The sequence below is a fragment of the Onychomys torridus genome, chromosome 16 (genome assembly GCF_903995425.1).
Source record: "Onychomys torridus chromosome 16, mOncTor1.1, whole genome shotgun sequence".
In the NCBI taxonomy this organism is placed as follows: domain Eukaryota; kingdom Metazoa; phylum Chordata; class Mammalia; order Rodentia; family Cricetidae; genus Onychomys; species Onychomys torridus.
The window spans coordinates 50,035,393-50,048,310 of record NC_050458.1 but is presented as its reverse complement, the minus strand read 5'-3'; the positions used below and the strand labels follow the sequence as shown (position 1 = coordinate 50,048,310).

The window sequence follows — 12,918 nt, the reverse complement described above, 5'->3', positions numbered from 1 at the left end:
GAAGGAAGGAAGGAAGGAAGGAAGAAAAAGAAAGAAAGGAAGGAAGGAAGGAAGGAAGGAAAAGAAGAAGAAAGGAAGGAAGGAAGGAAGGAAGGAAGGAAGAAAGAAAGAAAGAAAGAAAGAAAAGGAAGGAAGGAAAGGAAGGAAGAGGAAGGAAAAAGAAAGAAAGAAAGAAAGGAAGGAAGGAAGGAAGGAAGGAAGGAAAGAAAGAAAGGAAGGAAGGAAGGAAGGAAGGAAGGAAGGAAGGAAAAGCAAGAAAGGAAGGAAGGAAGGAAGGAAGGAAGGAAGAAAGAAAGAAAGGAAGGAAGGAAGGAAGGAAGGAAGGAAAAGAAAGAAAGAAAGGAAGGAAGGAAGGAAGGAAGGAAGGAAGAAAATGACAGTTTTTTATCAGCCCTGAGGTCCTGGGATCTGTTGGCAGTGTGGGCTCAGCTGGGCAGTGGTGGTTGAACCACGTTCCAGGTTGCCTTATGGTAAAGCAGTTCAGGCTGCCTTAGCCTTGGAGCTGCCACACAGATTCCAGGCTGGTTCAAGGTAATCTTGGGGAAGTTCTTTTTCTGGGCCTCAGTTTCTCTATAAAGTAAGAGAAGCTGGCTGGTGTCCACTGAGGCTCCTTTCGGCCCTCTCCGTATCAGGAACTCAAGACTTGACCAGGTGTCTTGGCTGCACCCATGCGGGTAACCAACTCCTATGTCAGTAACAGGGTAGAGCACCATAAAAATGGCTGCTGGGGACTTGGGGGTGGTGTGTGTAGGTTTGTTGAAGCCCCACTTTACACAAGGCAGATATCAGCTGTGAAGACTTCTCTGGAAGAGTGAGCCAGTGGGTAAGAAGTGGGGGCTGGGGACTTCCCCTCAGGACAACCCTGGCCTCCTTGGGTCTCTCCTGTCTTCCCCGCTCCTGCTGTCAAGTGATCCTGCATGACTCTATCACAGTGTCGGCCCAGGGGTCACCCGGGATGACTCGGTCACACGTTCTCCTGGAGAGGAAGGGCCTTTCTTATGAGTATGTTCCCAGAGCCTGGCACACAAGCTCACTGAATGTCTGCTTATAGACTTTGTCACGATGAGTCGGAGAGGGAGACTCCAAACCCAAGAAAGGAGGTGACTGGGGACCCGAGAAGCCCACAGCCACACACCCCAGAGTGTGACATTAAGACTGGTTCACCTAGGAGCATGAAACCCTAGTCTGACTCAGGAAATGGGAGGGCAGCTGCCATGCCCTTGGAGAACCAGGAAGGACACGTGTCGTGTTGCTCCCAGGGTCACTGTTTCCAGTCTGGCTACTCTATCCATCTGCCCCATTCTCCAAGAAGATGCCAATCTCATCTATCAGGTCTCTGAGCCTTGGGATGAAACCTCAGCTTGAGGCAGAGGCTCCTGCTCATCCTTCCAGCCCCATCAGTGTGTCTTGGTCCTCAATGCCCTTCACTGCCCCCCTCACTACTTCCAGACCTTACCAGCTGAGATCTGCTGGCAAGTTTCTTCCTTCTTTCTCCCACTTTGGCCAATCACCTCCTATCCACTTCCCTCAGGAAGTCCTACGCAGCTCCCCGGTGTTCAGCCTTGCATCAACACTGAATGCTATTCACAGAATGAGTGTCCCCCATCAGAAGGGACTTCTGGATAGAGAGAAAGGCTGTGCAGCCAAGGAACCCTGGTGGAAAAAGTGAGCATCCTATCCCTACCACATCCTACATGGAAGGGCTCCTGCAGGTCAGGCCCTCTGCTCACTCAGAATGAGGCTCTGAAGCATGTCCCAAGACCTTCGACTTGGTCTACTCACCCTCAGGACGGCTGAACTCTCGGAAGGTGGGCAGTGAGATGACCGTGTGGGAGACGGTGTGCACGGGGTCTCGTATACAAGCCTCGTCAGTGGGACGGCAGGACTTGATGCAGCGGACAGTGTCTGTTTTCTCTTGGCGGAAACTGCAGGAAAACAGCCCAGGAACGTTGATGGCAAAGCCAGGACCACAACTCTCATGGGGACAAGTAGAGGGTGGGTCAGAGGCAGTCCTATCAGCACCTAGCAGTGGCCTCTGTGGCCAGACTTTGGGGTATGGATCTGTGCATGGTCCTTTATATGAAACGAGGTCACTATCTAGCCTAGCTATTAATGTGCACAACTTGAAATGTGCCAACAGCACATCTAATCTACCACTTAAGAACATGTTCATTTCTCAGTTGTTCAACAATAGTATTGAGTAGCTAAGAGTACCAGGTGCCATGGATACCAAAGTGAACAAGAGTGTCAGGGTCCTTCATCCTAGGAAACAACAACTGGGTAGCTAGCAGGGTTTGTGTGTGTGTTTGGTGGGGGGGCTGGGGTATAGAAACTGCCGATCTCAGTGTCCATCACAGAGAAGTCCATATTACCAAGTGATGGGAAGGAAAAGGCTAACATTTACTGTAAGCTCATGTTCCAGGCATGGTACTAAATTGTTCTTTTGTACTTTACCATGAAATAAAACACAAGGTTGGAGAGATGGCTCATCAGTTAAGAGCACTGTCTGCTCTTTCAGATAACCCACAAGGCAACTGGTTCAAAGCTATCTGTAACGCCAGACCCAAGGGATCCAACACCCTCTTTTGGCCTCTGTGGGTACTGCACACACCGGTGCACAGACATACTTGCAGGCAAAATACCCATATATGTAAAATTAAATTAAAACTTACAAAAATAAAAAGGTGGCCAGTGTCGGGGAACAACATTCAAAGTTGTCCTCTGATCTCCACAAGACACATATGTATACAAGTGTGCACAAACATACATAAATACATGAAATAATGAAATAAAAACAGATATGAACACAATAAAAAAATGGAGGTCTAGTCCAATGAGTTACTGTAAGGCAAACATCTTTATAATTATCAGGCATGTAAGGGGGTTGAGGTAGAAGGATTATAAGTTCAAGGCCAGCCTGGTCTATATAGTGAGACCCTTTCTCAAAAAAAAAAAAAAAAATCACATTAAAGAAAGAAGTCTTGGCCAACAAACTGAGGCCACCTCATGTGCACCAGACCAATATCAACCCTCCTTTAATCTACAGCTAACCCCTAACCTGGGCCCACAGCAAGCCCCTGCTGGGTTTCTTTACAGCTCCTGCCCACAGCGTATATTTCTAGCCAATCATGGACTTGCCCATGAATAAGTTACAGCTGTCTTTAAGTCCCTTTTGATTGATAGTTTTCCCTCTATCCTTTCATTTACCACACGATCAGGTAAGGAATCTAGTGCATTTCAGCCATAGAGTCCCATAGTCAGGAGTTGGCTGCCTGCATCCAAGTGGTGTGGTCCAGAGTGCTTCTCTGTCCTCTGAATTTCCCTGACATTGGCTGCTGTGTTCTGCACAGGCCTGGTCTCATCGATAACAGGACAGAGGTGGTGTCTCCCATCAGGTCACATGATTTCCGGTCTTTCTGTGATACTGACAGCTGTTGGTGCTCAGGGCCTACACCCACTGTCCTAGTTAGCTTTTGTCAACTTGTCACTAGCTAGAGTCATCTGGGAAGAAGGAATCTCAATTGAGAAAATGCCTCTATGAGATTGGCAAGGTGGCAACTCTGTGGGGCGTTTTCCTGATTAGTGATTGATGTGGGAGGGCCCAGCCCAATATGAGTCTTGTCACCCTTTGGCAAGTGGTCCTGGGTGATATACTGTTTTGGGTTTTGTGTGTGTATGTGCACATGTGCGCATATGTGTTTGAGACAGGTTCTCTCTACATAGCCCTGGCTCTCCTGGAACTCAACACGGAGACCAGGCTGGCCTCGAACTCAGAGAGATCCACCTGCCTCTGCCTCTCGAGTTCTGAGATTAAAGGTGTGTACTACCAAGCATGGCTGGTCCTGAGTAATATAAGAAAGCAAGCCAAGCAAGCCAAAGAGAAGAGAAGAGAAGAGAAGAGAAAAGAAGAGGAGAGAGAGAGAGAGAGAGAGAGAGAGAGAGAGAGAGAGAGAACCAATAAACACCACTCCTCCATGGCCTCTGCTTCACTTCCTGCCTAGAGTTCCTAGCTCTACCTCCCATCATGGTGGGCTGTAACCTGTTAAGTGAAATGAACCCTTTTCTTCCCACATTGCTTTTGGTTATAGTTTTATATCACATCAATAGAAACCTAACTAAGACACCCACTGACTGTACCTTGGGAATGGAAAGTTGCCAACACTTCAGTCATTCACTGGCTGGGCCTTCTGTGCAGGGAAGCAGTCTCATATATGCTACTGCTGTGCGGTCATGAAGAGGTACATGCATGCTAGGTCCAAGGCTATGCTGCTACCAACCAATGTTACAGCCTGGATAGGAAATGGTCCCCTTAGGCCTATTTGTTTGAACACTTGGTCCTGAGCTGGTGGCACTGTTTTAAGAAACCTTCAGGGCAGTGGTTCTCAACCTGTGGGTCATGACCCCTTTGCGAGGGGTCATAGATCAGATATTCTGTATATCAGATATTTACATTACGATTCCTCATGGTAGCAAAATTACAGCTATTTAGTAGCAATGAAATAATTTTATGGATGGGAGGGGTCACCACAACATGTATTTAAAGGAACTGTATTAAAGGGTCACACCTACATGCTTTAGGCGATGGGGGTCCAGTGGGAGGAAGTGGGTAATGGGTAGGGGTTTGAGATTTTTGGCCTGGCCCACTTCCTGTCCTGTTTTCTGAACTGCCAGGAAGTGTACCAGTTGCTTCATCTCCCTACCCCAACCAAGAGCTGCCCTTGCCATCACATTTACCATGATGGACCGTACCCTCAAACCATGAAATAAATACCCTCTCTTTCACTATGTTGTTTCTTGTTAGGAATTTGAGAAAGTAACTAATACAAAAGGCATTTGTACCATGAACTTTATGGCTCTCTATTACTCCTCAAAGGATTTTAGGGAGGGAGGAAAAAGCTGGGGTGAACTCCTGATGCAATCCAATCTGATGAGGTCTGGTCCACTGCCATTTCTGTCCTTTGCTGACTCTCTCTCCTTGGCTGGAGAGAAATAGTCGCTCTGGGCTCCTCCATGCCTCTATTGCTTTGTGGCTATGAGGTAGAACACAGTTCTATCTCATCAGGAACGCCTTCCTGCTCACTGGAGCCGCTTCTCCAGCAAGCCCTAGGTTTGTCTCTCTGTGGTTTGTGGGAATGGTGATTCAGGATCACAGTCTGGACAGCAGCAATGTCCAGAGCAGGCCACTGTTTCCGGGCATCACCAGTGGACAGTTAAAAAGCGAAATACATCAGTGGTGGCTGCTGAGATGGCTCAGCCAGTGAAGGACTTGCTGCCAAGCCTGATTACCTCTGTTTGGTCCTTGGGACCCACATGGTAGAAAAAGAGAAACATCAGCCTTTATAAGTTGTCACTTGAGCCCCTCTAAATTAAATGTAATAAGAAAGAAACACACTGTGAGCTCATACTAATTCAAAACAAAGTTTACAAACTTCTTATCTTCTCCAGGGGCCAAGGGGATAGTTTTTGCTTTACATCACAATCCTGATTCTACAAATACAGAGCCTCTCCTAACAGTTCATCTGGCAGATCCCATGTTTCAAACCGAGTAGTCTCAGAATAACCATACTAAAATGACCATCACCCATCGATCACTGTAAATAATTTCTCTAATGTGTTCTTTTTCTACCCAGTTTAAATAGAAATACTATATATGGCGATCGATATGGATGCTGCTTCCCCTCCAACACTCACTTAGCTGTAATTCCACAGTTGTGGTTTCAGTATGTGCCTGTTCATAACAGTGTGCACTCTTTGTCAGCTTTGCTGGGTATAAAATCCTTGGATTACACGTTGTAATTATCCTAAAGACATTGCTTCATTTTCTTTTTAAAAAAATTATTTTTAAATTTTATATGCACTGGTGTTTTTGCCTTCATGTATGTCTGTGTGAGGGTGTTGATACACTGGAAATGGAGTCACAGACAATTGTGAGCTACATTGTGGGTGCTGGAAGAACAGTCAGTGCTCTTAACCACTGAGCCATCTCTCCAGCTCACATTGCTTTATTTTCATCTGATGTAAAATGTTGTCCAAAAACCCCTGATATTCAGGACTAGAGAGATGGCCCATCAGTTAAGAGTGCTTGTTGTTCTTCCAGAGGACCTGAGTTCAGTTCCCAGCAACCATGTTGGGTGACTCATAACACTTGTAACTCTAGCTCCATGGGATCCAATAACTTTCTTCTGGCCTACTAGGGCATCCAAATGCACATGCATGTACATGCACACACATACATAAATAAAAAAATAAAAACAAATCTTAAAAAAAATCTCTGATACACATGTGAACACACAGGTACACACTCACACATGCACACACACATTGGGAGCTCTTCCAAAGGATTTATTTACTACAGAATTTTCTTGAGTCCACCAGTGAAGTAGATGAAGAATTTCTGTGTCTATAAAGATTTTACTCACTGCTTTGTTTTACAAAAATCATTGGCATGTCTAGATGGGGTTATAAGTAGGGAAGGTGGGTCCTCAATAGAAATCATACTTATCTGAGAAAAGCAAAGTTGAAGTTAAGGTCCTGACCTTGGACTTGATGGGTAAAAATTCCCAAGGCAGTATAAATGATTAGATGATGTCATTCAATTGGCTGACTCTCACACAGGTCCTACTTGGCTTGTGAAAATTATATACAAACTTTAACCCCCAAACTCCTGGTTCTCTAAAACCAGTTGCCTTGATCTAATCTCCAATGTTTTATTTATTTAATTTTTCTTCATTTTTATTTTTGTGTTTATAGGTGTTTTGCCTGCATGTATGTCTAAACACCCCATGCATGCAGTGGCCACCGAAACCAGAAGAGGGTTTGGGACTGGAATTACCGATCGTTGTTAGCGACTATATGTGTGTTATGAATCAAATCTGGTTCCTCTGAAGCACAGTCAGTGCTCTTAACCACTGAGCCATCTCTCTAACCCGTCATAGATTTTTTAAATAAACAAATACACACACACACACACACACACACACACACACACACACACACATACACACACACAAATTATTTGGATAAGTAACCACCACCACTAACATTCCATGCAGGGACCCACACTCAAGTACTTGTTGCTTATGCACAGATACAGAAAAACCTAGTATGGAGGTGACTTATCAGGTTTGGAGCAAAAGTGTGGACTTCCGGTGTCTAAGTGAACTATTGTTAGCTCTGCATTGTCTAAGCTCAATGGGATAACGTCAACTGGAAGAAGGTATGAACCTCATCAGTTGATTGATGGGCTTAGGTGACTACTCCTCGCCCCAAAGCTATTCAACCAAACCAGCTAGTTTTTCCATTTGAGCAACCAAACGACACTGTTTCCCCGGTTTAAGGGTGGGTACTGCTTGAAAACTAAAAATGGGTACACGGAAGAATCTCAGAGCCATCTCAAGGGCTTTGGCGCTTTCTCTCTGGGCCAGAGAGAATGATAGAGGCGTGCCTAGTGCATAGCTTTCTCAACACCCAACAAGAAGCACTTTGAGGAACGTTAGGCTTATTTAGGTTCAGGGTTTGAGGCTACAGACCATCAAGGTGGGGCAGGCATGGTAACAGGGGTGATCCCCGCTGTGGAAACAGGAGCTAAGGCTGCTTGCACACATCTGGGTAGACCAGGAAACAGGGAAAGGGGAATGCTGGCCCTTCCTGTCCTACTTCGTATTCAGTCCAGGGCCCAGGCCATGAAATGGTACCACCCACATTGAGGGTGGGGCCTCTTCCATTAATCCTCTCAAATGGCCCCCAAAGGCCTACCTCATTAATGCCTGAGGTGTTTCTTAATTCAGTCAAGGTGGTAATCAAAATTAACCATTACAAAGTGACATGTTTTTTCTTAGGTGTCCACTGTTTATTTGTTTTTCTACCCAGCAAAGTCTAGTAATTTTACAAGACTGTCTTTGTGTTGGTTTTTCTGAGTTCATCTCAGGTATGTGCTGTGTTCTTCAAAGCTTACTTCTTTGTGGCTTTTTTGGTCAGTTATCACTTACAATATTGACTTTTTTTTGTCTGCTTAGGGTTACCACAGACATTTTTTTAAGCAACAGGAATTCAGAGATGCCCATCATCTGCATGTTGGACTTTCTCTGCATACAAAGATGCCTGTTCTCTGCAGGTTGGATCTGCTTTGTGTACCTTGAATATCTGTTACTTTTCCTTAAGACTTTCCTCTCAATGTTCTACTCTGCTTTTCTGTTACTATGATACAACATTAGGTCCAAAAGTGACTTGGGTGGGGCAAGTTATTTGGCTTACTATCCTAGAACACAATCATCCATCACTGGAAAAGTTGGAGCAGGAACTCAAGGCAGGAACCAGGGAGGAATGCTGCTTGCTGGCTCACTCATAGGCTCATGCTCAGCCAGCTTTCTTATACAGCCCAGGACCACCTGTCCAGGGGATGGTGCCGCCCACAGTGGGCTGGGCTCCCCTTTACCACAGACTAACCCGATAAAGACAATCACTCAACAGATATTTTTTCTCCAGGTGACTCCAGAGTGGTGTCAAGTTGACAGTGTTAATCATGACGTTTACATTATTCCTCCTTTTATTTTTCCTTTTCTAACTTGTTTCTCTTTAGTGTTTAATGGTTGTTTTTTTTTTTTTTTGCTCCATTTCTCATCATTTATTTTTACTAACGAATTTATTTAACGTTTAAAAAAATGACACGTTAAACTGACTGCTTTGTTTTTATGTTTTAAATTCTAGCTCATATTCTTCTTCCATGCTTTGGTCTTTTTCTGAACATTTTTGGCTTATTTTCACAAGGGTAATTTTTTTTTTTTTTTTTTTTTTGGTTGTGCTTTTGTTGGCTTTGTGGTTTGAGACCCAGGAGACAGGGTCCCACTCTCTGGCAACTCTCTTGCCTCAGACTTGCAAACACCAGCATGAGAGAACTACCATGAGTTGTCTTTCCAATGAGCTTTCCACATTTGAGGGACAGCATACTGGTTCATAGTCTTTGTTCTTAAAGAACACAGAGGTTAGAACTTCAGTGTGTGAATTTGGTGACACTATGATGTTATCCCTTCAAAGATAACGCGTCAAAGCACCAGCCCTCAGTACCTCAGAAAATGACCATATTTGGAAGCAGGGTCATGGCAGATGTCATTAGCAAGAATGAGGTCACACCAGAGCAGGCGGGCCCCCTGCCTCCCCCAACCCAGGAGGACATCAGTCCTCCTAGGAAGAGACCTGTGACAAGACAAAGACAGGAAAATGCTGTCTGATGCACAGGAAGAGCTGGGGGATGTCAGTATGAACCAAGGAAGAGGTAGCAAGCAAGCCGCCCCAGGCTGTATAGAACCATTTCCCTCCAGGACACAGGTGCCCCACTTCTGATGGAGCAGAGAGTGGCAACAGGTAAGTGGGAAACAAGACACCTACTATGAGCCACCTAGTTCACAGTCCTTTGCTACAGAAACTAGTAAATGGACTCTGCCCATGATGCTTTTCGGTTAGTCCTCTTTATGAGGCATTCACTTTCCTGGCATTTTGAAGTCTGTACAGTTCATCATCGCATTGCTGACCTCCTAGGACCTCCTAGTCTGCTGCCTCTAGGTCCCCTCTCTGACATGCCTTTATCCAACCTGGGACCTTCCTCTTCAGTCTCTTGTCACTGTCAATTTTCTCTTCTGTTCCCACAGGCTCTCCCTAGAGAGACCCGGTCACTAAGAAAAGTCTTGGCAGCTCAGTCCCCAGGCTCCAGCCTAAGCCAGCGCCACTGTGGGCTCCCACACACCTTGTCCACTAGGGTGTGAGAGGCAGCTCTCAGGTCCTCTGAGCTCCCAACATTAACCTACTGCTCTTTCCAAGAGGGGTCCAGGGGCTATTTGGGATTCTCCAGTATTTTCCTAGTCATTTTCCATAGATGCCACTGACATGCAGAGGCCCTGACTTGTATTTGGGCAGTGTGGAGATGTCTTGTTGCTTTGTTTAGGAATAAATATTTCCCATGGATTTTTTTAATCTTCCTGCCCAGTTGTTCTGAGTGTTTTGGGGGTAGGATCCAGAAAACTTCAAAAACTCTGCCTGCATCTATCTCTCAGGCTGCCCACTCTGCATATACTTCTGCATTTTTAAATTTTCCTTCCTTTTTATTTTATGTGTACGGTTGTTTTGCCTGTATATATGTATGTCCACTGCATGAATGCTGTGGCTAAGGAGGCCACAAGTGGACATCAGATCCTCAGGGACTAGTTACAGTTGGGTGTGAGCTGCCACAGGGGTCCTCTGGAAGACCAGCTGGTGCTTTTAGCCCTGAGCCATCTCTCCAGCCTGTATTTTATTTGCCATGCTCTGTCCCACTGTACAGTGCCTCCTCCTTTTGCTGACAGAGTATCTTACTTGGATCTTGCAGACCATACAATGGGGACAACCCTTCAGAGTCATCTAATTCCAGGCATGTTCTTTGTTCCTCTTAGGTGGTACAGCTCAAGACAGACCCTGGACCGGGCTGTGAGCTTCAATGCTGGCCCCGGTGGACACCAGCAGTGGGATTTAGAGGAATTTACCTAAATTGTACGCTTCTGTATCCTGCTCACGAAATAAGGAAATAGTTTGAGTCCCACAGCCATGGTGAGATTGATCAAGTCAAATGATCTTATGTGGAAGTAGGGACTTGGGACAGCACTGGGCCCACCGTGAGAGCCATGTATCATCACAATACTGATAAATAAATATCTTTATCTTTTCTCTTTGTGTTCCTGAATCACCACTTTGACAAGGTGAGATAATCACAGGTCTTGGAGGCATAGTTGCTTCTCCTGTTAGTAACCACAGATACATCCAAACCCTCAGAGCCCGAATCACCCACTTAAACCAAGAACCAAAGGAGCCTTTGGCTACCTCCCACCAGGAAGCCAATGCTCACAGCCCAGCAACTAGACACCAGACATGGCCTCAACAGTCACTTCCTGGACCCTTCAAAGCATCCCCAAGGTGTCCCCAGATGCTCTCAGATGACAGCAAAGCCAGGGCAGAGCTTGTGTGCAGGAGGCAGGAGAGTCAGAGACCTGCTCTTTTTTTTTTTTTTTTCCTAAGATTTATTTATTTATGATGTATAGTGTTCTGCCTGCATGTATGCCTGCATGCCAGAAGAGGGCACCAGATCTCATTATAGGTGGTTGTGAGCCTTCATATGGATGCTGGGAATTGAACTCAGAACCTTTGGAAAAGCAGCCAGTGTTCTTAACCTCTGAGCCATCTCTCTAGCCTTGAGACCTGCTCTTGTTTGTCCTATACCATCTGGTCTCTCAGCAGCAAGATCTGGGAATGACGCTCTGCAGCTCTGGGAAGCTTTCCAAAAGTGGGGGCAAAAGTGGGGGTGGGCCAATGAGACAGCTCAGTGATTAAGAAGGCTTGCTGCTCTTCCAGAGGACCTGAGCTCGGTAAGTAGAACCCATGTTGGGCGGCTTAAAACCACATGTAACTCCAGCTTTGGGGGAATCCAGTGACTTCTGGCCTCTGTATTTACACACACACACACACATACACATACACACACACACTAACTCGTCTTAAAACATAAAGAGGTAGAGGCTCCACAAAGGAGTTCAAGCAGAGGTAGAGAGACACTTGAAGACACTGTGGAGGGGACTGTGGCAAGCCATGAAAGGTTGCTAGATAACTTCTGAGACCTCTGCAGCACCCACCCTGTCTTAGAAACCCTGTACCCATGAGAACAAAAGTGCCCTTTTGCCTGAATAATCTGGACCATGATGGCTGCCAGACTAAGATCTTCGAACCCTCCATTCCAACTAGGATCAAGTTTCTTACATACCTTTGCTGGCTTCACTGAGGACAGACTTGAGCTAAACCTTGAAAATGCTATCCATTCATCAATTCACCTACACACTCACCTACCCGTTCAACCATCCATTCTCCCATCCATCCATCCAAACATACATCTATTCATCCATTCTCCCATTCACCCATCCAAACGTCCATCCATCCACCCACCCATCCATCCATCTATCCATCTATCCATCCATCCATTCTCCCACCCACCCACCCTATCCAGTTTATCCAGTTGCCCACTTATTTACTGAGTTGCTTCTTCAGGCCCCAAAGCCCAAACGTGCCCAAATTAACCACAGACACTATCCCTTTATTCAAAAGCCCACAGCCTAACAGGTGCAACAAACAAGTTAACAACTTTAAGACACCAAGGTAAATGTGCTAAGAAAGGATGCCTGGGGCTGGGGAATACTAACCAAGAAAGGCTTCACTGAGGAGGTGGCTTTTGAGCTAAGTCTGTAAGAAGAAGGGCAGTTTGCAGAAAGAAGGCGAGGCTCAGGCTGAGGCCAGGAGCCAACATATTCAGGAAATAGCAAGGAAAGGGGCAAGCTGCCCCATGGGCCAGGACACAAGAAAAGGGCATGAGCCAGGGAATGGGAGGTATAGCTGAGAGGGTAGGCAAGGGCCAGATCATACTGGGAACAGAAACCTTTCAAGGGTATTAGACTTCACGACCTAGAAAAGAGACCCAGAGAAGGTTCCAAGGAGGAACTGGACAGTGAGACTAGTCCTTCAGAATCCTCTGCTGCAGCTTGGTGCATACTCTGGGAGACATGCAACTCGAAGGCAACCCAGTACCCACCTATCAGAGCCAGGTCTGGGTGACGGAGTAGGAGGCATGGAGAGGGCTGGATAGGAGGGTTCATGTTGGGCAGCGAGGCAGCCGCTGCCCCTGTACAAGGCAGGGTCAACTGCACACTGTCCTCCCCTCTACCAGTGGGGAGCAAACCCCAGCCCTTTACAAGTAACAGAAGGCCCTGAAGATCCTTCAGAGTCCTTTACTCCATTTCACCCTGCCCACTCTTCTTCAGGTCTGCTCAGAGACAGCACCAGCAGTCAGATCCACTGAAAGACTGAAGATCTAAGCCAGTGTGGGGGTGTTGAATGAAAATGGCCCCCATA

At 46.1% G+C, this 12,918-nt stretch overlaps 1 protein-coding gene across 2 annotated transcripts in view; it reads right to left on the bottom strand.

The window, feature by feature from the left end:
* The window catches only part of Fbln1 (fibulin 1), an 85,677-nt gene that overhangs the window by 20,967 nt on the left and 51,792 nt on the right, over positions 1–12,918 (bottom strand). For both annotated transcript variants that reach the window (XM_036208801.1, XM_036208803.1), the window contains exon 15: positions 1,783–1,925. In XM_036208801.1, coding sequence (XP_036064694.1) covers positions 1,783–1,925 — 143 coding nt within the window. The remainder of the gene's footprint in view (positions 1–1,782; positions 1,926–12,918) is intronic.